Raw genomic sequence first — 22,940 nt, 5'->3', positions numbered from 1 at the left:
GGGGTGGGGCCGGCCTCGGAGCAGTGCTGGGGAAATTACCGGCTCTGCTGGTGAAACCCTGTGGGCAGAGGCTGCCGGGGAGTAGGGTCACCTGCAGGGTGGGAGGCCGCTGGAGGGCACGTGCATCACCGCACATCTTCTTAGCACCCCACCCAGTGATTTCTTTCTTTCTTTCTTTTTTTCATTTTTGAACCTGGGATTGAACTTGGGGGCACTCAACCACTGAGCCACACCCCAGCCCTATTTTATATTACATTTAGGGACAGGGTCTCACTGCGTTGCTCAACACCTCGCGGTTGCTGAGGCTGGCTTGGAACTCACAATCCTCCTGTCTCTGCCTCCAGAGCCTAGTGATTTCTACCTTCTCCTTGCACACTGCCCGCCACCAGAAGCTAACCACCACCCGGAGGCTCTTCCTTCATGGAGCAAAACCCCCTCCCGGGCCTCTAGCCGTGGTGATTCTGTGCCTTCCAGCTAAGGAGTAAATGGATTCAGAGGTGCCAGCCCAATGCCTCCCTCTGGGTGCTGCTGCACAGAGCTGCCCCTTCCGGCAGTGTCCAGGGCCTTCTTGCCTCCTGGGCCCCAGCCCTGAGCCTTGGTCTCCTGCGTCACGTCAAACATGGACCCTTCTCCACAGCCAGTCCAGATTCTTCACCCTTTCAACGTGCCTGGCCAGGCCTGCCTCTGGCTTCGACTCCCCAGGCCCAGCCGGCCTGCTCCTGCCCCTGGCTTGGGCCTGAGCAGCCCTCTCCCCCGGGAAGCCTCCCGGGTGGCGCCTCCTGTGGGGGGACTGCTCTTCTCTCTGCTCTCACGCCTCCGTGGCTGGGTTGCAAGAGGTGGGCGTGGTCAGCAGGAGCCCCCGGAAAGTCCCTGGTACAGCTCTGTGAAGCCCTTTACAGAAAACAATTCAGAGTCTTGTTTCTGAAACAACGGTTCGTATGCAATCCAATCGTGTTTTCCAGAACTCTCGGATCATTTGTGTTCAGATCTTCGCAGTCCGGATCTGCCCTCTGATTCCCAGACCCACACACGCTGTCGCTGTTCTTCGTTGTCTTCTGGCTGCTCTGAGTAATTCACCCACCAAGTCCCGTGGCTTTTGGGTTTTGGGTTTTTTGTTTGTTTTGGGTACCAGGGACTGAACTCAGGGGCACTAGACCACTGAGCCACACCCCCAGCCCTGAGTTGCTCCCCGAGTTGCTTAGCACCTTGCCACTGCTGAGGCTGGCTTTGCACTCAACAATCCTCCTGTCTCCGCCTCCTGAGCCTCTGGGATTACAGGTGTGAGCTGGTGTGCCCAGAGCAAGTCCTGTCTTGCTCCCACTGCCCGGGCCTCAGCAGGGAGCCCACACTCTGGGACTGGGTGGGCCCTGGGCCCTGGCTTCCCTCCCACCTTTCCCAGGGACAGGGCTTCTGGTGATTTCGAGATGAATCAGAAGACAAGACGTTGGTGGGACCATGCCTCGCTCCTGGGACTTGGGCTCCGAGTGCCCTTCCTCCCCCATCATGGCCAGCGCTCCCTTCTGAGAAGGAAAGGACCCACAAAGAGCATCCAGACTCTGCCTCGGGGAATTGCAGCTGAGCACACCCAGGGTCATCAATAGGCCATTGAGGAGGGCCAGGGCCGGCCCCACGCCAACGCCTCCTTGAGGCAGGGCCAGCTACTTCCCCTGGTTCCCACCAGCTCGGCACTCAGTGGACACTGCCACAGGACTCCAGAGATGTTTATTAAATTGGTGTGAAGAATGGAAGGTTCTAGAAGCTAAGCAGGTTTGGGTCTGCATTTGAGGACCCATTCCCAGGGTGGCCCCTTCTCCTCCTCTGCTCTCGGGGTGCAGAGTGCCTGTCCATCATCCGTTCACCTAACACTTACAGCTGCCCCTTCCAAGGTTTCAGTGTCCATGGTTTCAGTCACCGTGATCCCATCAATAATATCAAGTGGAAGCTTCCAGAAATAAACAGTTCATAAGTTTTAAATTGCTTGTCATGCTGAGATGTGTGATGAGATCTCTTGTCACCCAATCTGTCCTCCCTGGGTGTGAGTCAGTCCGGGGTCCCTGCACTGCACACGCTGCCCACCCGTCGGTCACTTCACAGCTACCTGGGCCTCAGGTCAACTTGGGACTATCGTGGTGCTTTGTGCTGAAGCAATGTTTGTGTTACTTAACGATGGCCTTCAAGGGCACGAGGAGTGGTGCAGAGGAGGCCCGGCAGGGCAGGGCAGGCGGGCTGGTGCTGCGGCAGTGCCACAGGCCTTGAGGGAGGAGATGTGGTGTAGACGGGGCTCCCAGCTACCCCAGGCTCCCCACCCACAGGCCGTGGAGCGCAGGCCCCTCAGAGTAGCCGATGCCTGTGTGTCCTGTCTCCACCCAGGAGCGCGGCTGGCCCTGCGATGCGCAGAGCCAGCAGGACTGATCCCCGCAGGGCGCGACAGACCACATTCACAGCAGGAGGGTGGGAGGGTGACGGGCAGTGGGCTGCGGCAGCCTGTGTTCCGGGGGACCCACGCTCCCCTCAGGTGGAGGAAGCGGGTGAGAGCCCTGGGAGGTGCGCTGGGAGAGGGAGCCACAGTGCAGGGACTGGCATGGGTTCCCTCTTCCACCCCAGCCCTGCGGGTCCAGGCTGGCTCTGTGAAGGCGGTTGCCGGGCCGACAGACTGGGCGGTAAGAGGCAGGGTGCATCGGCACAGCAGGGTGGCTGGAAGTCCTGCGTCCATCTGTGCCAGGCTGTTTTCCAATCTGAGAAACGGGTTGTTGCTGAAATGAGCCCGTGAAAACCAGGCGCTTACCCCGGAGCCCAAGGGCTGTGCTTGGTAAAGAACACAGGGAGCAGCTGGCCCTGCCACCTGCATCTTGCTCCCCACTTGGTCCCACTGGCTTCATGGGTCAGGGGCCCCTGCAACCCCCACCCCATTCCCTGAGCCCTGACGCCAGCCCCCTGCCCTGGACCAGGCCCCCCTTGGGGTGGTCCACTGGGAGGGATCGGTGTGGATCCCATTTACGGACCTGAGCCTGAGGTCCACACGGTCAGTGGTGTGTGCAGGACACAGGGCCACCAGTGCCCGGCGGGGATTCTGCTGGGTCTCCCCAGACTCCCCAGATACGTCAGTGTCCCCAGAGTTGCATCCACATGTGCTCCTTTCACTTCTGTTGTGGTCAGCTGTGTTATGAGGGACGTGAGGGAGAGTGGGGACTGACCAGGAAATCACCCTGGAGGGGACTTTCCGCCCGCCTGTGCTCATAGGACCTCCCAGGGCCAGGAGAGGCACCTAAATCTGTCTGTCGTTCTGTTAGTTTATTTTATGGGTGAAATTAGCTGCTGGCTTCATAGCCAAGGCTTGGAGACTCACGGACACCCTCAGGAATTGCCTCTGACTCTGTGCTGGACGAGAAGCCCCTCGAGCGGGGGTCTCCTTTGAGCCCGCAGCATGGTGCTCTGCATGCAGGAAGCACCCTAGACCTGGGCTGCCCCAGGCTTCCTGCCACGGTGCAGAACGATGGCTCTGGGGGGAGGAAGGACCCAGGAAGCTTGGCTGGCTGTCAGTCTTCTCTGAACCTCAGTGCAGCAGCAGGTCCGCAGGGCTGGCCGGGGGCTGCTGAGTGCGGTCCCAAGGCTACCTGGGTCTCTCGCAGCCCTTGTGGAGTTAACGCGGCTCCTCAGAATGACCGGATGCAGCTGCGTTTGTCTTCTTTATTATGGCTGCCACAACCAATTTAACAGGGACAACGGGCACTACCTAAGTGAGACCAACAGCCCAGGAGACTGTCCCAGACAGACATCCCATCTGCTGGGTAAAGGGGGTGGCAGTGGGAGTCAGGAGCTGGAAGAGGGGTCGTGGAGATGTTGGAGGACAGGCGGGCACCTGGGAGACCCCATGGCCTCAGGGACAGCCCTGGGTCCATGCTGTGTCACTAACCCAGGGAGGTGCTTTGCAGGTTCTCTGCAGGCCACGGGTGACCTCGGAGCTGCTGTGGGAGGGGCAGGGTCCTCCGGGAGCAGCAGGAGAATTCAATAAGCAGGAACGAGACAACCGGGAGCGTGCAGCAGCAGCATTCCTGTGACCTTATTTCCAGCCTGTAGCGGGAAGGAAAAGATCAATAAGGAAATTATTGCTCCTTCTCTCGAGCCGGCGGCCGGAAGCCGCCCGTGTTCTGCAGCCTTCCCCAGGGCCTGGCTTGGGGAGGAAAGACAACAGCCCCGGAGGGAGCACCCTGAGCGGCTGCCAGCCCCCAGGGGCTCTGGAAACTTGGGCCAATTAGAGACCATTGTGTGACACTGCACCATTTCACCTATAAGAGCCCAGTCTGGTGTCAGGGGACGTCCCATCTTGGTTGCCATTAACTATCTGTGCTAACGCGCACAGGCGGTAACTAGTCTCTCTGGACCTGCATGTCTCTACCTCCGGAGCAGGGCTAATAGGCTTCAGAGGCAGAGTACAGCACGGTGAGGTCCCACCAAGAGGCAACATCATGTCACCGGAGGAGGGTGTGAGCCCAGCACACTCACTGTGCCGTGGGGCCAGGGAGGGCTCCACGTCAAGACTTTTCCAGTTAAAGCAAGCCAGTGGCCCTCAAGTCGCAGCGCCAATGCCAGCTGGGCAGAGCTGTCACAGCGTGGCCACCAGCACAGGCTCCTTGTCCTCCAGGACCCCTCCGCGGAGCCCAGTGTTGTTATTCTCAGTGGGACGAGGAACCTGAGGCCGGAGCAGGGTGTGTGGGGTGGAGGAAGGTGGCCCAGGTCACTCCGCCCCCGCCTGAGTTTGCCCTGCCCTCGCTGAGGTCACAGGGGACTCAGGCCAGGCTGGGAGGCCTGGAAGCCTTGGGGAGGCTGCAAAAGCAGAACTGTGTTCCAGAAGCAGGAGGCGTGCAGTCACTGGCCCTGTTCTGCCAGGGAGGACGCTGCACCTGGAGGGAGCAGAGTCAGTTCCCACCGCCATGCACCTGTCCTGCTTCCCACGGGGTCCCTGGCTTAGTCAGTGTGAGTGCCTGCACATGTGTGTGCACGTGTGTTGTGTGCATATGTGTGTGTGTGTGAGCACGTGTGTGTGCACGTGTGTGTGAGCACATGTGTGTGCACATGTGTGTACATGTGTGCTTGTGTGTGCATGCATGTGTGTGTGTGTGTGTGTGTGTGTGTGTGTGTGTGTGAAAGAGCGAGCTGGGGCAGCAGGACGGAGGGGACACTGAGGAAAGTCTTCCCTTCCACCTGTGGCCCCTCCCTGCGAGGGAGGTTGAGGCCAGGCCGGGCAGCGGGTCCTGGGCTCCTCCTTAATCTCCTCATGTCTGTTTCTGTAAAGTGGAGACAGTGGGCAGGGTGAGGGGCTCCAGGAAGGCCCTGGGGGACACACCCAGCCTTGCCTTAGGTGCCGGCAAAATCTTGGGACTTCGGCACCTGGTTCAGAGCCACAGAGACATACCAGCCCAGGAGGACAGACAGAGGCGAAACCGCTCCGATTTCACCAGCACTGCCTGGCGAGGCTCCACCGTCCCAGTGGCCAGGCCTCAGGGCACAGGAGCTCCTAAAGACGACTTTAAAAAGCAAAGAAGTGCTGGAGTCATCGAGATCATGCCTCCTTACCTGCAGGGAAATGCTCCCTGGTGTGGAAACTGGCCCTAGGTCCTGGGGTGGAATTTCCAAGGCAGCATGGAACACAGACTCAGTAGGGAGGCTTCAGAAACAGTCCCAGGCACCCAGGACTCCGGGGCAGGGGGAGTTGGTCTGCTTAATAAATCCCACTGGGAGAGCTGGGCAGCCTTCGGGCAAAGATACCGTGGCCCACACCTCACTCCACAGAACCCCAAAGGGCACAGTCTCAACAAAGGCAGGGAGCCCCACACACCCAGGAGCAAGCACAAGAAAATCCCTCCTGAGCCAGGAGCGTGCAGGACTGTCCCGTGACCCCGAAGTCAGGCATCAGAGAAGAACTGGTCGTTTCAATTACATAAAAACCCCCCATGACCCTGACCCAAACCAAGAGACCAATGACCAGCCAAGGTCAGCAGCGGGCGTCACATAACCCCGAAGGCTCACTTCCCACCCGCGTAAGCAGCTCCTGAGAGAGAAAGGAACTGAGCAGGAAACGGTGGGGTCAGGGAAACAGCCGGAGCAGGGAAGCCCCAGGAAACATGGCACCAGAGCGGCATTCACTGCTCCTGCTGCCCCAGACGAGGCGTGTCCCCACCCCCCACAAGGCCGAAGCCTGGCACCCTTGGCCCCCTGCACCCCTAACCGGACTGTCCCCAGCCAGTGGCTCCTCCTTCCAGCCCTCTGGCCAAGGTTGGATCAGGAGGGAAGCCAGCTGCACCAGGCCCTCCGTGACCTCGGCGAGAGCAAGACTCGGGACCTCAGAGCCAGAGGACCCTGGGCACCTGTGTGGTCTCCAGTCCTGGGCCTCCGGAGGGAAATGAACCCTGTGGGAATCAGGGACGTTCCAGGCCCAGCTGCCAACAGTCAGGTGTCTTACGCTTTGATCCCACATACCCTGAAGAAGTGCTGGGTTTTGATTCTAGGCCAAACTTTTAATAAGGAAAATTCATCCTCAGATATTCTGCCACCAGCTCATATCTTCAGTTATTGGAATCAGGAGGTGGCGGTTTGATTTGCTCTCTGCATAGACCCGTTTTTCTTGCATATTTAATCTCCCGTAGATATTTTCACTAGCGGATGCTCAGCTGAGACAGCGAATCCATGCTGGACCTAACGGGCCGCTCTTTTGTCTTCTGGTAGGGTGTTTGCCTGTTGGGTTTACTGGGCCGTCAAGGGCAAGCTCCCGCAGGAATGGGTGCCTAATGCACAGTGCACAAAGCCCACTCCTGTCCTGCTGTGCAAAGAGAGGGTCTCATCCCATGGGGATCTGGCGGTGGCCTTGCACACCTGTTATCGCTTCGTGAAAACTGAGGGCTTCTGTGTTCAATGGCCAGCTCCTCCGCCTCATGGGGGACACCGTCTCCCTCCAAGACATTTGTACCCATGGAAGTATAAAAACGTCCCCACTCCCACAAGTTCTAACTGGAAGCTCGTCCGTCTGTGGTGGGGTGTCAGGGGCCGGCTGGCTCCAGGAGCTGCTCCAGCTAACGAGGCTGTAATTAAGGATGAGAGCTGGGAGCATCCTCTGAAAGGCCACGTTAAGGAGAGGAGGGGGAGGGGGTGGGGAGAAGCTCATCCTTAGGCAACAAGAAGAGTGAGAAAGGTTTTTTTTTTTTTGTCTTGGGTTGGGTTTGAATGGTCACCTACTGGATACCTAAAATCTTCCCCCAAGTCCCAGAGTGTACTGGATGTGGAAGAGTCACAGATGCTGGGAGGACCGGCTGGCGGGGAGATCAGCCGCAGGAAGAGGAGGGAAGGTTCTCCTTGGAGGTGGGGGAGACCAGGAAGAGGACCGGAGGGGGCCCGGGCTCCATGTGGGAAGGACAGGGCAGCAGGTCGGATCGGAGACAGGCCTGTGCAGGAGGAAGGCATGTGCAGGACAAGGGTGGGCACTGCCCCTGCGGGGAAGGTCTAAGCCTCAGGACAGTACCATGAGGGGCCCTGGACACTGGGCTGTGCTCCAGGTCCTGGGGGTGGACATGCCTGGGCCTCTCCAGACCCTTCCTCCCACTGCGGTCCAGGCACCTTTGCCCTGTGGTCATCCCACATTTCCCCAACTATTGTCCAGGGCCAGGTAACAAGGGTGCCCACTGGGCCCTAGCAGGATACGGTCCCCAGTGCCCACAGCTGCCGTCCTGCTGGCTCTCTTTGTTGGGAGCTCTGGCTCCTGTGAGGACACTGGGACTGGCATCACAGCCTGGGGATATTACAGACTCAACCACATGGCACACTGGGCATGCTGGGCCTCCGCATGCACCAGCCTCATACCTGTCCTGCTGTGTCCAGCCCAGCTGCCTTCCCATGACCAACCACGGGATCTCAGGGGACTCCTGGTTGGGGTCCCACATCACTGTCCTGCTGCCCACCCTGCTGGGGAGCCAGCACCTGCACCTGGACGGGCAGTCCTTCTGCCTGTCCCTTCTCTGGATGGCATTCTGGAAAGGCTTGAACATTAAGATGTTGCTTGCCCTACAGGGACCCAGAGCCTGCCTGGAGGTGGGGATGACCAGCTTCTGTGGACACTGCCCATGTCGGGCTGCTTAGAGTAGCAAGGGACACACACTAGAGGCCCAGGGAAGGTCACTTGTGACCCAGACCTGCTGCAGAGCGAGCTGCCCAGCGGGCGGTATGCCTGGGCAGACTCTTCAGTGGGAGCCTGGCTGGCAGCACCTGTCCTGCGGGGCATCTGGAGTGGGCACCTGCTCTGGGTTCCCCCAGATGCGCTCCTGGAGGACCCTGGGTGGGGTCAGGAGTGGGAGGCCCGGCTGCAGCCCCGAGTCAGATTCACCTCAGGGGAGTGAAACTCCAAGCCCTTGGCCCAGTCCTGACTTCTGGGGACAGGAGGTTGGGCTCCATGGGGCGTGGCCACCGCCCTCTTCCCTTTCCTGAAAGTGTCACTCACGACCCAGCTCCAGCGTAGCCACGGGACCTGGGGAGGCTACCTCACTTAAAACCTCAGAAACCACAAGAGCAAGCAGGTCTCCTCATGTCTTTATTGTTCCTTAGATAACCGGATAGTACAAAGTTTCCCTCTTTTTTACCCAAAAAGTGGACTTTCCATACACTGCCGCCCAGTGGATTTCCTTCCCACTGGGAACCGGAGTTTCCCAAGACAAGCCCTTTCCATCCGCCATCACATGATCCAGATAATTTAACAAGGAGAGAGTGATTCCTTTGATTATTATCAACATGAACTTGACTATGTCTCTATAAGGGTGAACACTGACTTTTTTTTCTTTTTAGAAACAAAAACCATCCACTTATCAATCCAAACTACAGCATTGCATCACGACATTCATGGCATCAACTGAACGCACGAAGCTACCACCTCAAGGAAATAACAGACAGACACTGCACAATATATCTACGGGGTACGCGGGTTCAAACGACGCGGGAACAGCGACTCCACTCTACGCTGACCACCACTGGAGGAAGTGCTAGACACGGTCCATGAACTACTTGCAGTCTGGGCACAGTTAATCTAAGAGACAATGACACAGTCAAGAAACAGCAGCCGTGACGGGGTGGGAGACCGGCTGTGCCGAGCGCCACCCGGCGGGGGCTCTCGGAGAGACAGGACGGCCCCGTCCATCGGCGCTGACCATGACCTAAGGAGATGTCCATGCGATCCTAACAGTGGGTGTTCTCGGGTGAGAATGGCCAACAGTCACTGCCTTGCTTCTTGAGTATGTTATTTGACCAGAGAGGGGTGGGGTGGGGGAGGCCAGGGGCCTCAGGCTGCAGTTCCAGCTGCAAATACAGGGATTTCTTCCGAAATCTGTCGCCCGCCGGCTTGAGTGGGAGGGACGGGGAGTAGTGCCGTCCCTTGTCGTCAGGATCATTGCTGATGATTTTTTGAAGTCAGTTTGTCAGTATTCTCAGCATCGTTTTGGCAGCTGTTGCACGGAGCGCCCTCGGAGGGGAGGGCTCGGACCCTCGGCTTGCGGCAGAAGGGGCTACAACTCGTCGGAGCGGATGACGTGGAAGAGGGTGACGTTGTAGAGGGTCTGGTGCCCGTTGTTCCAGGCGTACAGTGCGCGGTCCTTGGGGTTGTAGTCCAGCATGGAGATGTGGGAGTACTTGTTCTGGAAGGGGATGTCGATGTACTCATAGGTCGAGGCGTTGGTCTGGTAGGCGTAGTGCACCTTGGTGCCCCCCGAGTAGCCGTTGGTGACGTAGAGGGTGCCGCAGATGATGAAGGCCTCGCCGGCGCTGCGCTTGGGGTAGCTGGTGTTCCAGGTCTGCAGGATCTGCAGGGACACGGGGTCCAGCTTGCTGATCACGATGTTGCCGGCGTTCTGGTTGGTGGCGTAGACGGCCCAGAGCCCGTTCTCGTCCACCATGAGGTCGATGTCCGAGTGGCCGCCCCAGGCGTAGTGGTACATGTTGTTGTAGCCGGCGTAGTCCAAGCTGCGTGTCTTGAGGATGGTCTCGGTCTTCAAGTCGAACCGGATGATGATGTGGCTCTGGAACTTGTTGAAGTAGATGGAGCCGTTGTAGACCACCTGCCCCGTGCCCGACCACGGGTGGGGCAGGCGGTGCGAGGTGAAGTTGTCCGTGTTCATGAAGTCCACCATGGACTTGTACTCACGGACAAAGCGGTTGTTGTGGTAACCGTCCATGTACCAGACCTGCGGAGAGAGCAGACCTGTGAGCGCTCCCTGAGGGGACCCGGGGCTGCGGGAAGGCCGGCCCTCCCACGGGAACTGGCAGGGAAGAGCCAGGAAGGGTGTCACCTCCCTCCTCCAAGGCCACAGGACTCTTCCAAAGGGACAGGACCAGAGCAGGACTTGTCCAGGGTGAGGAGGGGACAGGGGAAGGCAGACGGGGGGTAGGCAGTCTGGGGCTGCCAGTCTCACCAGACAGGGCTGCAGCCACCCTGTGCCCTTCACCTCAGTGGGTGGCACTGAAAACCCCACAGGCCAGCAGCCAAGCCCTCTGCTTAGAACCCATCTGGCTATGGGGCAGCGGCCACGCCGAGGACCTGGCTGTGTCCACAGAGTTGTGGAGAAAGGAGCTCCATCCCTCCAGCTGCCCCAAAGCCAGCGGGGCAGTGTGGAGGGCACACCTCCAGGCCCCGGCAGGACAGATGCCCCAGCTCCAGGTAGCACTGCGGAGGCCACAGTTCTCAAGGTCACTGGGAGGGCCCTGGCAGTGGGCCTCGTCACCCTGCCAGGCTGAATCATCCTGTCTGCCAGGCAGAACGTCATCGGTGTGGCCTTTGGGGTGCTGTGAACGTCACTCAGCGTCACACCTAATCAGGGAAAGGCTTCTGCAGAAGGCCCCAGGGGTCCAAACCAAGAGACAGACCTGGGCGTGGCCCCAGTCAGGCCTGCAGGAGAGACGTCTGAGTGCTTAGATGCCATGTGACCTGGAGCTGAACAAATGCTTTAGTCCAACCGATATGGGAGCAAGGAGAAGGCAGAGCACGTAGCAGGGGGATCTGGCAGGCCACCCTGCTCCCGCATCTGTCTGGCAGGACAGCTGCTCTATCCATCAGGGGCTCTGGAGCCGCCGGGAGATTAAGGACGCGGAGCTTTCAGACTTGGCATGACACATGCGTTAAAAATTAAAAAAAAAAAAAACGTAACCTTGTTCCTGAGACGTCCATTCAGATGCTTGGAGGCAGATGTGCTTTTTGTTTTTAATGAGTTTTTTTTCAACTGGGTCTCATTTGAGGCTGTCATTATCCCTCGCCTCCTGCAGACCAGCCCTCCATGATGTGGGTCAGGGATTAGAGCTGGGAGGGGTGACGGAGGCAGCAGACCATGCTCAGAAACCCCCAGCACATGGCAGAAGGCAGCCCACAGCTGCCCCCACCCCCTGCCTCCGCCTGGCCCTGGAAGGACCAAAGCCCACTGCTTCCCTCCAGTCTCGGCTCCCACGACCTCCCCCCGGCCTCCCACCTGCCTCTAAAGCAAGCCCTGCTCCCCGTCTCGGCACCGAGGACACTTTAGATATGTCTGCACACCAGCCTCCTGCCCGAGTGGACCCTTGAGAGTGGGGACCCATGGGGCCAGGGTCACCCTCCCGTGGCCGGAACCAGTGCCATCAGTATCCCTGACTGGATTTTCAAAAGGCTTCTCTTCCGTGCACTGGACCCAGTACTTTCTGAAAATACTGTTTGGGACAGGAGGGAAAATCAGTTCCAGGGCCACATGTCCCAGCAGGGGCTGGGCCCGGGCTCGGCTCAGGCAGGCCGTCTTGGGGGTTTGCCAACGTCTAAGATGTGAATGTGCCCCTTTCCACACTGGACCTGAGCCGGTGGGAAGCCACTCTAGGCAGAAGAGAGCCACGTGGTCAGGACCCCAGGGGCTCATGCCGAGGAGACCTTGGCACAGTGGGCAGCCCGAGTCCACTCGTGTGACCCCCGGGCTGCTTGTGTCCGGTTCTACCCCAGCCCTAGGGCAGGCTGGTCGAGGGACAGGGCACCCTTGACCCTCGTGGCCCTCGAGGCATGAGGAAGGAGCCTGCATGTGCCCAGACGGCCCCAAGGAGAAGCGTCCCCCTGTAGGAAGACCCCACTGCTCCTGCGGGGCCAGGCTTTCCCCTCACGATGGGGGCTTGGATGTCACCCTGCTTCCTGCGTCCGAGGTTTGGAAGGGCAGAGGGGCCACCAGGCCACACCACCTGCTTGCAGAGAGGCCCTTCCCCAGCAGAAGAAGGCTGGATCCCACTCAGACCCTGAGGCGAGCTGCCTCGCCCTGGGTTCCGCCTGCAGCCCCCAGACTGGCTCCCACAACCAGCGAGAGTCTTCTAGAATTCCAGTCCACCCCACCACTGTCCTGCATAAACCCTTCCTGATTCTGCAGCTCCAAACTCCCCAGCCCGGCCTGCGGCATCTCCCTGCCAGCCACCGCACACCCTCGGTCCCCGCCAGGCCAGCACTGCGGCCGCACCCTCCTGTCGTCCCAGCCCAGACACACCTCCTCAGGAGGCACTTCTAAGTCCTGTCCCTAGAAGCAAGTGGGTGTCAACCCCCTTACTGGACTAGAGAGTGGCCCCCCAAAGAGGTATCCACACCCTGGAGCCTGTGGATGCACCCTGTTTGGAGAAAAGGTCTTAGAGTTAATGTCTCCAGATAAGGAGCTGGTCCTGGATCAGGGTGAGCCTGAAACGCAGTGACAAGGGTCCTCAAGAGACAGGAGACACAGAGGGAGATGCCACAGGGGCCTTCCTGCCTGTCAACCCTACTCTCAGTGGCTCTGGGGTCCTGCACCCACCTGGCATGGCCCAGCGAGGGACAATGGGTCTGTCGGGAAAGGCCCTGTGGAACCTGAGGGAGGGGTGATCTGTTGATGGCACAGGGCAAGGGTTTGTGTGGACGGCGGCTGGCACCTGGGCACCTGTACAGGCCCCACCGTGGCAGCATGAGCCCAGCCGCTGCTTCCTCTCTGCCTCAGTCCCGCGGCTCTAGAACAGGGCAAGTGGGACCTGCCACCTCTACCTGTCCAGTAAAGCCCAGCTCTGCCTCCCAGCCCTGGACAGCAGGAACGGGTGGCTCTGAGTGGGCTACAAAGGGCCCCAGGGGCACACACAGCCAGAAGGAAGAGAGGTCCAGACACGAGCGGGCACGTGGCAGGAGGGGGCCAGCTCACTCGAGGTCAGCCCAGGACTCCAGCCACAGATAGGTCAGGGCACCTCTACAGAATGGCACAGCGGGGACGGCTGGGGTGCTGAGGCCACCGCTTCCAGACCCCTAATTCACAGAGACCCAGAGAAGAGGAGGGTCTCTCTTGGGGTCACCCGCTCTGCTCCCTGGACAGCATGCCCACTGCCGGCATCTGGCATGCAGTCCACCCATGGCCTCTCTAGGCTGTGACGGCCCTTGTCCCAACCTGGTTATGTCCACCACTTCCCGAGGCAGGTGCCATTCATGGGGGACAAGGACTCTCCAATCACTCCTGCCAGACCTCGTCACCCAGACGCCCTGCCCTCAGAGGGCAGCCTCTTTCAGGGCCTCAGGCCCTCCCTCTCCCTGAGAGGGTGAGGATCCCAAAGGGCACAGGGTGGGTGAGGGAGCCACCAGGGCTCCCTGAGGACACCCTCTGACATCACTGACCGCCCTGTAACCTGTCCTCAGTATGGGCAGCAGCAGGCCAGCACTGGTCCAATGCAGATCTGGAGCAGGTGGAGCCTGGGACCTGGCCTCCTGGTGGACTGCCATGGGTCTGTCAATCAGCCGTCCCTCTCAATCAGCAGCAATGGACGACCCCCCCACCCCAGGAACCCCAAGCACAGCCTTTCCTTAATTCTGCAGGAGCTGAAAGGGCCGAAAGCACTCCCTGGAAATGACTTTGCTTTTAAAAAGTTTAGCTGTCACATTCTGTCTTTTGTCTCTGCCTGCCTCAGGGGCTAGTCCCAGCCCAATTCCCTCCCTACCATATCCTTTGCCAGAAAAAAAAAAAAAAAATCAAATGCTGGCTGGTGCACGTGAGCTCTGGAGCATCTGCAACCGCCCGGCTGCCAGAGTGAGGCTTCTCAGAAGCAAGCACCCGGCGCTGCTGCCCACAGGAGAAAAACTGGGTCTCCCCACGTCTCAAGTGCTCTCAGGCCCATATGGTCAGGCTCACTGAGAACACGGGCTTCCCTAACTGTCCTGACTATTTTCAGCCGCTTGCAGGAGGAAGGCCGCTTGCAGGAGGAAGGCCGCCCAGGGCAGAGCTGGGGAGGCGCCCCCGCCCTGTGGCGGATCCGCATCTCCTCCGCCCGCTCACCGGGCAGCGCATGCAATGCTATTTCAAGGGCCTTTCTTAGGAACCTGGGCCCCAGCGTGCTCTTTCTTGGCTTGGCCAGCATGGGTCACGTGTCCTCCGGCTAGGATGGCTAAAACAAGGGGCCCAGGACTAGGAATGGCTCTGAAGAGAGCCGTTAGTCGCGGGGTGCAGAGGAGGGTGGGAGCAGAGGGATAAGCAGCCCAAGAGCCCCCGACTCCTGCTGAGAAAAGATTAGGAGGGACCCCACGGGACAGAGCTGCAGGTGCCATGCTGACCCCAGGCGTCTGCATGACCTGGTGCATTCTGGGTGATTCCACCTCCTGTTCCCAGGACCCTTCCCAAGTGTCTGGAGGGCTTTGGCACCAAAGCCGAACCCTGCTGCTTGTAAAATAATCCTGGTTTGGCAATTATACCACCTGCTCTGGGCACGAGCCTTCCGGGTGTGATGAGAGGGGACTGCTGGGCCCCTCTGATGCTGGTGACCGTTGGCCTGGAACTTCTTCGGAAGAAGCTGGCCAGGAAGAGGGAGGCTGGATGTGGGCTCTGGTGAGGTGGCCTATGGTCAGGGTGGGCTGTGAGCCTCAGAGTTGGGAACAGGACCCCTGGAGCTCGTGTGGTCTCCTGGGGATAGGGGCATAGCCTGGTGGGGGATGCCAGTTCCGCCAGTTCTGGGGAAGCCTTCCTCCTGCAGTGCTGGCAAAGTGGGCCAGGCCTCTCCAGGGCCCGGGAAGCACAGGATGCTCACCGCTGGGAGATGCGGGAGAGCCCAGGGGCTCCGCATAGCGCCTGGCACACAGCTGGTGCTTAATAAATGGTCGCAGGAAGGACTGATGCGAAGGCCTACCAGCCAGCCTGACTCTAACGGTGGCTCAGCATGTCCCCTCCTGCCCTGGCCATAGCCCTGGCCAGGCCTCCAGGGCGGCCTGCATGGAGGCCAGTGTGGATGGCTGTTTTGTTTTGGGGCGAGTTATTGGTCTCCCGCATGTGTGTGATCAAAATTGGACGGGAGATTGGAAAAAATCAAAACAAAGCAAAACATTGCGAGTCCAGATCAATGGCAGGACCCACCAGGAGACGTGGCACTTAGCAGCCTGGGAACACGGCTCAGCAGGCCCGGAGCCCAGAGCAGCACTGCTGCCACGACCCTGGCCAGCCCAGCTCCCACCTCCTCACCTCTTGTGCCATCAGCTCCCCACCAAGTCCTCCCCTCCCCGCACAGGTCCTTCCCGACACTCTGTCTGCCACCAGAGCCTCTTCTCCTGGAGGGCGATGCAGTCAAGAAGCGGAAAATAGGTATCTAATTATCTAAAGCACCCATGGGCCCCTCGACGGCTCTGAGAACCGATACCCTTGCTGCACTGTGCAAGCAAAGAGCCCATTTCCAGGAACTCTGGGTCCTTGGCACCTGGGGAGAGACCCATTTGACTGGCATGGGGCGCAGAGGCCAGAGGCCTGGGGCAGGGTCAGGGCTCCACACATGGGCTCCTGCTCTGCAGCAGTGGGGGGCAACTCCTGCTCATGGCCCAGCATGGCCTGCGTGGGTTTGTGGGTGGGTTTCCTGTCTGTGTGTGGGGGGGAGGAGGACAGGTGGGAGGGGGGAGGGCCCCTGGGGACAGATCAGTGCCTGCCAGGAACGTGGCTAGGGAAGCCGGGGAGGGTCTCCGAGTTTTCGGGCAGGGACGGGGTAAGGACACGTCTCATCAACACAAGGAGAATCACACCTGGATGCAGGGGCAGGCAGGGGCTGGGGAGGTGCACAGTGTGGCTGCAGTGCCCACTGTCCTCTCTCTGCTTGTCGTGGAGTGCCCAGGACAGCCCCTGGCCATGAGACCTACTTTCTAAGCACCTGCCACATGGTTGTTTCTATTCCTGGGTCATCATCACCTACCTCTGCAGTGGGAGGGGGTAGAGCATCTGTCCCCCCACCCGGCAGCCCCCTGGCCTCTGCCAGCCCCTTTCTTTGTCAGAGGGCGAGAGCCAAATGGTCCCCTCCCCAGATGCCCCCGGACTCTGGGAAGCTGGGGCTTTTGCTTTGCCCAATGCAGCAAGGGTGTCAGTTCACCAGGTCTGGGCAGAGGCGTGTTCTCCAGGCAGGACGGGACTCGAAGAACAGTTCAGGGAACAGCTGACTCAGATTGTTAGGAACCTTCCAAGTATCGGCCATCAGAGTTCAGAAAACAACCTTTCTCCTACAGACGCTGGACTCCAGTGGAGTCCCAGGTGTGCAGCTCGCCAGCTCTCCAGAACTGCCCACGGCACGTGTGGGGAGGCAGAGCGTCCAGGCCACCCTGTGCTGAGGCAGCCACCTGGGTAGGGGGCTGCGACACGGGGGTGGGGGGAGGGGGGGCTCTTCCTGCTGCAAGCAGTTAGGCCAACAAACACCAGAGGCTGGAGGACCTGTCCACCCTCGTCCCCGGCCACTTCCCACCTCCAGCACAGGAGACCTCGTCTTGCTCTGCCTATAGCTGGTGGACAGCTGAGACCAGGAATGGCTTCCACTACTCGGGTGCCAGGTCTAGCTTAGAGGCCTTCGGATTCCTAAGTTCCTTTCTCCATCAGCCTGGAGCAGAACCCAGGTGTTTCCAAAAGCACGTTGTCTACACGTCTGCCCACGTCACAGGGCGGGGGCGGGGGACGCCAGGGCTGCAAGACTCCCTCTGGCCTCAGTAATCAGGGCCGAGCCCCAGAGGGTGAGCAGGACCCAACGAGCTGCCCCTCTACCTCCAGAGGAGCGTCCTACAGGCCACAACCGCTGTGTCCAGGCTACAGCAAGGAGGGGCAGGTGGGCCAGCGTCCTCCACCCCCGTAGCGTCCCTCACCTCCCAGTTCCCAAGGCTCAGCCCGCAACCCAGGCCCTGGGGCAGGCGGCATGGCCCCATTCCCTCTCCTTCACTAGGCTTGCCTAGGGGGAGACACCCAGGAAAAAAGCACCAGGGCCTCTTCCCAAAATCAAAAAGAAGAGGAGCTTCTGTCAGCCATGAAAGGAGAGGCAAATGAAGTACAAATGAGCGTCATTAGAACAAGAAAGGCAGAGGCCCTGGGGAAGAGCGGGCAGTTAGAGACAGACTCAGCCCAGCCCGGCTGGGCCTGGAGAGAGCCCAGGGGCCACTGCGGGCTCCAGCATGCCATACCACATGCCCTCGCCAGCCACTGAGATCTGTGACTCTGGGTTACCATGAGGACTTCAGCCGGGGACACGGGCCCCTGTAGGAGGAAGCCCCCGGGGACTCTGGGCTGCGGGTGGCCTAGGAGGTGGGTGGGGCTGGGACTGAGGTGAGGGAGGGAGACCAGCTCCTGCAGGTCACACGAGCACGCCTGTGCAAGAGGCCCCGTAACAATCAGGAGACACTTACCCTGTTATCGCCTTCCGGGGCCAGGGGGTCTGTCATCCAGGATCCAAACCTCGAGCCAGAGGTCTTGACGGTTACCGGGTCACTTATGCCCGTCAGCTTGCCGCAGGCTGGAACAGAGCGCACACAGATCAGGACACGAGGCGGAGGGAGTGCCTGGCCCCCCCGCAGCCCTGTCCCAGACTGCCCGGAAGGCCTGATGGCTGCCTCCACTTCCCCTCCAGGTCTAGAGGCCACCTCTTCCCTAAACCCAGCAAGGGAGGCCAGAACGGGCAGGCGAGAACCAGGAGCAGCCACCCTCCCGGGCCTTACTCTCCTGGCCCAGCCACACCCACCATTCTGGGGATGGGAGGTCACAGCAGCAGCCCTGGGAGGGTTCAGCAAGACTGTTTTCTCTCCAGGAGAGCGCACAGCTGGGCCTCCTACAGCTCGGGGAAAGCAGGGAACTGGCGGACATGCCTCAGGCACCTACTTGGGCTCCATGCAAGACACTGCACCCAGGCAGGAGCAGCCAGACCACCCTCCGCAGCCCAGGGCCCGTCACTGCAGGAGTGTCCACCCTGTGACCTGAGAACTAACAGGAAGGCAGGCGCCCTCCTGCTGGGAGTGGGTAGCTTCCCACCTCCCCTGAAGAGGAGCCCCAGGCAGGGGGGCTGGGCTGAGCACCAGGGTTGCCAAGATCCTGGAGGTGACCTGCAGCCCTCCCACTCACAGGTAGCCTCAGAGACTGTGAGGGACTTGCTCAGGCCTCCTGGCCATTCAGGCAAAGCTAAGGCGGGGGCCTGCATTCCCCACAGCCTGCTGACCTCCACAGCCCCCTGGGCTCCAGCTCGTGGCTGACCACCAGGTGGACGGCTAGAGAGCAGCACCAGGAGTGGCATTACTGTTTCCTTCCTGGGCCAGGGCCACCGCTGAGCTCAGCGTGCTTGCTTGGCTTGCACACAGACTCTGCTCTGACCAAGCCCACTCTGGGAGAGGGGACAGGGGTTGAGGCCAAGGGTGACCAGCATCTACAGGGATGAATACAAAACATGGCGAGTTCTTGGAAATCTCAGAGGAGATTCCTGGTTGTCAGCCATGAGCTGAAGCCCACGCGCTGACCCCTCTGTTCAGAAACACCACCCTCCGTGCTGAAAGTCAGCCAGTCTGCAGCCAGGCCGCCACCACAGTACTGCAATCTCAGCCCACCTCGGGAGGGCAAAGTTCTCCTGAGGTCCAAGGCGGTCGCCCCCCAGGGACATCCAACTAGGGCCTCCCGGACCCTCCCTTTCTCTCCAGGCCAGGCCTGCCTGTGACCTCTGGAATCTACACACCCCCCTCAGGGCCTCCCATCAACATGTGTACACAGCAGTCTGCAAAGTTCAGAGGAGATCCAGGCGCTTAGGAAGCTTGTCAGAGACTTAGCCCAGACCACAGGGAGCCGGCAATCCCTAAGGCGGAGGGCGGGGAGGGCTCTTCTCACCCTGGAACAGTCTCCAGTGCCTCCCACCCCCTCAAACTTAAAGAATGTGTCCCCAGCAGAGCTGTACAGGCCTGGAGGGAAGAGAGGGCCCAACCCCTGCCCAGAGAGCTGCAAGAGGGCACAGCCTGGCCAGAGGGAGGCTTGGAGGACCCAAGCACCTCCAGCCCCAGCGCTGGTGCCTCGCCCAGGATGGAAAAAGTCATGCCACCCGTGGTCCTTCTCTCCTACCCGCTCCACGTGCACCTGTTCCCACTCCTGGGAAGGAGTCTGTGCCTCCCACGTCAACACAGACCCCACCACTGCAGGCTGCAGGCCACCGCTCAGCTCAGCGTGCTTGCTTGGCTGGCACACAGACCCTGCTCTGACCAAGCCCACTCTGGGAGAGGGGACAGGGATGACCAGCATCAACAGGGGTGGGATTACAAAACAGGGCGAGTTCTTGGAAATCTCCTCAGAGACTCCTTTTCCAGGAGCCTGGCTACCCTGTCACCTCAACTGTCTCTCGGGGACTTGGGAGGGGTCAGTGGAGGAGGTGGGCCTGAAGAAGGAGCCCAGGCTGGACCCCAGCCCTGCTCTCCAGCTCCTTCTTCCTTTGTTCCTGCTGATCTGGGGGCTGGGTCCTGGGCTGCAGCAACCTCTGAACTGGGTGGGAACCCGGAAAAGCCTACAAGGACCAACCCCTCCCACAGAGGGCCTCCGGGCCCCTCCCCGACATCCTCCAGGCTTGTAAGAGAGCGTGTCCCCCCCCCCATCCCTGCGGCAGGTCTCCTGTGTGGAACAATGTTCCACTAGTTCCCTGGAAGGAGAAGCCCACAGGGAGTCAGGGCAGGGACCTCAGCACTTCCCGCATCTACACTCCTGCCACCCCGGTCCCTCCACCTGAATGCCAGCCCACCCAGCTTCTGGGGGGACCCAGACGGAAGCCTTGTCCCTAGAGATGTTCCCCCTCCGACTCCATCCCACTCGCGCTCTGACCCAAGTAGCAACTGCACACTTCTCACAGCTGCAGATGGGGGTGTCGGGGTCCCACCACTCCAAGAAGGAGGCTCCCCACTCACCCCTCCCCAGCAGGAGGGGATGAATGGCCAAGTCTCCTGCGTCAGGGCCTCCTGCAGGGAGGGGCAGTGCTGCTCCCCAGTGTGCTCCTGGGCAGGAGCGGGAGAGCAGCAGAGGGCCTCGTGGGCATCAGCGCAGGGGACTGGAGGGGCTTCCAGGGCACACCTGGCATCAACAGGTCTCCGTCACGTCACTGCAAACGCAGACTGAGGACACGCAGAACAGTGGCTTCATGCTCAGACGAGTCCAGGTCAGGCAGCCTTGGACGGTCTGACCACGTCCTACCCACCTGCCCACCGGGACCTCCTGGCTACCGGGGGGGGGGGCGGGGGGGGCTGGCAGCAGTCCAGGGGAAGGCCTGCTGCAGGGCCAGGGCTCCCTTCTCGGGTACCCAGCCTCTTCCACATGCTCACGCGGCCCCTTGAAGCCAGCCTTCAAATCTCAGCGGAGGCGGGCAGGGAGGCCCCTGGCCCATGTGCCCTGCGCTCCAAGCTGGCTGCGGGCACAGCTCCCAGGGCCCCCGGGGCTGCAGGCTGCCCGCCCTCCCTGAGTCAGGGAGCTATTTTTGGTTCTCTGTCCAGACTGGTTCTGCCAAGACCTCGGGACTGACAGGATCTAAAAAAGCCCACGGCAGAGCCTCGGCCAATCTTGGCACATTCAGTTCGGGAAAGTGTCCCTCTTCAGTCACGCGCACCCAGGACACAGGGAGGGGGAAGGGAGAGGGTGGGGACGAGAGGGTGGCCTTCGGAGCTGGCACTGGTGGCTCAGGTTCTATACCAGAGCAAGCAGAACAGGGGGGACAGCCCCTGGGCTGGGAGGGTCTCAGGAAGAGGGGTGACTGGTCAAGTGGGGAGCCTGGAGGAGCTGCTGGCCTGAGGGGGAGACCACGGCCTCCTGCTATTTCTGGGCAGAGGCCACAGTGGGAGCAGCCTGGACATCTCAGGCCACAGGCCCAGGGCAAAGTGCTACCAAGGTGTTCCAGCCAGGACAGAGGGGTCTCTGGGCAGCCACAGGTGAAGAGCCAAGTGCCCCATGCGGTCAGCGCCTGGCCTCTACTCCCAGCTCCTGTCACCCAAGGCCTGGGGAGTTACGCCAGAAGTATGCAGAGCTGGGGGCTCAGACAAACCGACGTACGTCCAAGATGCAGAAGAAACCAGCCCAGCGTTGGGCAGCCCCACCCAGGCCTCATGCTCAGATGGAGCCCAGAGGGAGCAGGAAAAGGGGCCACTGTGGACTCTCCCTTCGCCTCCTGACCTGGCAGGGAAGTAGGGCCCTCAGGAGACCTCACAGCACAGGCCACCCTGAGGGCTTCCTGCCAGGAGCCAGAGGGGAGGCCTGGCCCAGCCAGGGTCCCACAGAGGTGGTGGCCCAGGGAGCACTTCAGGCTCTGCCCTGGCCCTGCCCTGGGTCGGCCCTGGCCCTGCCCTGGCTCTGCCCTGACCCTGCCCCTGCCCTGGCTCTGCCCTGCCCCTGCCCTGCCCCTGCCCTGGCTCTGCCCTGCCCCTGCCCTGCCCCTGCCCTGGCCCTGCCCTGGCTCTGCCCTGGCCCTGCCCTGGCTCTGCCCTGACCCTGCCCTGACCCTGCCCTGGCCCTGCCCTGACCCTGACCCTGGCCCTGCCCTGGCCCTGCCCTGGCCCTGGCTCTGCCCTGGCCCTGCCCTGGTTCTGCCCTGCCCTGGCTCTGCCCTGGCCCTGACTCCCGAGCCTGCGCTCCCCCAGACTCCTCAACAGTATGCAGGTGGCCCAGCTCCTGGTGCCTAGTGAGGGTCTGAACCTGGGGCTGGCAGGCTTGGCTAAGATGGGCTCAGATGGTCTTGGGGAAGAAAAGGGAGCCCAGTCGACCCTGAGAGTCAGGGCTTTTTCTTCATCCCCTAACAGAAAAGAAACTGCAAAACTGCATAAGCCCTTGGTGTCAGCCTGGGATGTGCCTGGGGCACCCGAGATCAGCTCAACCCCTCGCTACAGAGAGGGCCGCTGAGGCTGGCCTTGCAGCACGCAGCAGGCCCAGCTGAGTGACCATGTCTGGGGAGCCATGTCTCAGTGGCTCACGGAGCCTGCTGGCTTAGCTCGTTCAGCTGTTGGGCTTTGGCTCTACGCTGGTCCAGGAGGACAGCCCAGGCCCCGGCTCAGGGTCAAGCTGGACCTCTGGACAGCGCTGCCTCTCCCCTGTCTGGGCATGAGATTTGCTCTAGGACAACACTGAGAACCAGCCTCCACTCCAGAGGGGGCCTGCAAGATGCTAGGCTCAGCCTCTAGGCTCAGGGATGAGTTTCAGACTCAAGTTTCTGGCTGGGCCCTTAGGACAAGCATGCAGTCTACTGAGGGGGGCCACTGGCCACTGGAGCCTCAGTCCTGGGTCTGCTTTTCTGTGTGTGGATGGTTCTGGGGCCAGGAGCTGTCAGCAACATTGGCTTGATGAAAAGGAGGCAGCAAAGATGATCTCATCAACAGGAGGACTTCTAGAGGTGCAGGAGTCCTGCCTCCCCTGGGGACCAAGAAGGTCAGGCCTCACACCAGAGGCAGCAGGCACACCAAGGAGCCAGGGTGATAGGGACAAGGGACACTGCCCGCCACTGAGCTGCAACCCACCCAGGAGCACCAGTGGGAGCCGACTCCACCACACAGAGGCTGCGCCCCTGCGGCCACTGCCTGGTGCGAGACTATGGTAGTGGTGGAGTCCTGAGCTGGACGAAAGCTGGGGAGGGGGAGGAGCAGCTGCTCAACTTCTCTACATGTCAATCAGCCAACCACTGTCACCCAGCTCTACCTCTCC

At 60.7% G+C, this 22,940-nt stretch overlaps 1 protein-coding gene across 3 annotated transcripts in view; it reads right to left on the bottom strand.

The window, feature by feature from the left end:
• Positions 1-3,673: 3,673 nt before the first annotated feature.
• Positions 3,674-22,940, bottom strand: part of Olfm1 (olfactomedin 1) — a 41,090-nt gene continuing 21,823 nt past the window's right edge. For 2 of the 3 annotated variants that reach the window (XM_078048646.1, XM_078048645.1), the window contains exons 5-6: positions 17,654-17,760; positions 8,559-10,214 (exon numbers count right to left, since the gene is read on the bottom strand). In XM_078048646.1, coding sequence (XP_077904772.1) covers positions 9,540-10,214; positions 17,654-17,760 — 782 coding nt within the window. In that variant the 3' untranslated portion in view covers positions 8,559-9,539. Of the gene's footprint in view, positions 4,072-8,558; positions 10,215-17,653; positions 17,761-22,940 lie in introns of those variants that run through there. The other variant, XM_078048648.1, reaches the window with a different exon arrangement.

The sequence above is a fragment of the Ictidomys tridecemlineatus genome, chromosome 4 (assembly GCF_052094955.1).
Source record: "Ictidomys tridecemlineatus isolate mIctTri1 chromosome 4, mIctTri1.hap1, whole genome shotgun sequence".
In the NCBI taxonomy this organism is placed as follows: Eukaryota; Metazoa; Chordata; class Mammalia; order Rodentia; family Sciuridae; genus Ictidomys; species Ictidomys tridecemlineatus.
Note: the sequence above shows the minus strand (reverse complement) of the source record. Positions and strands in the feature narration are given on the sequence as shown.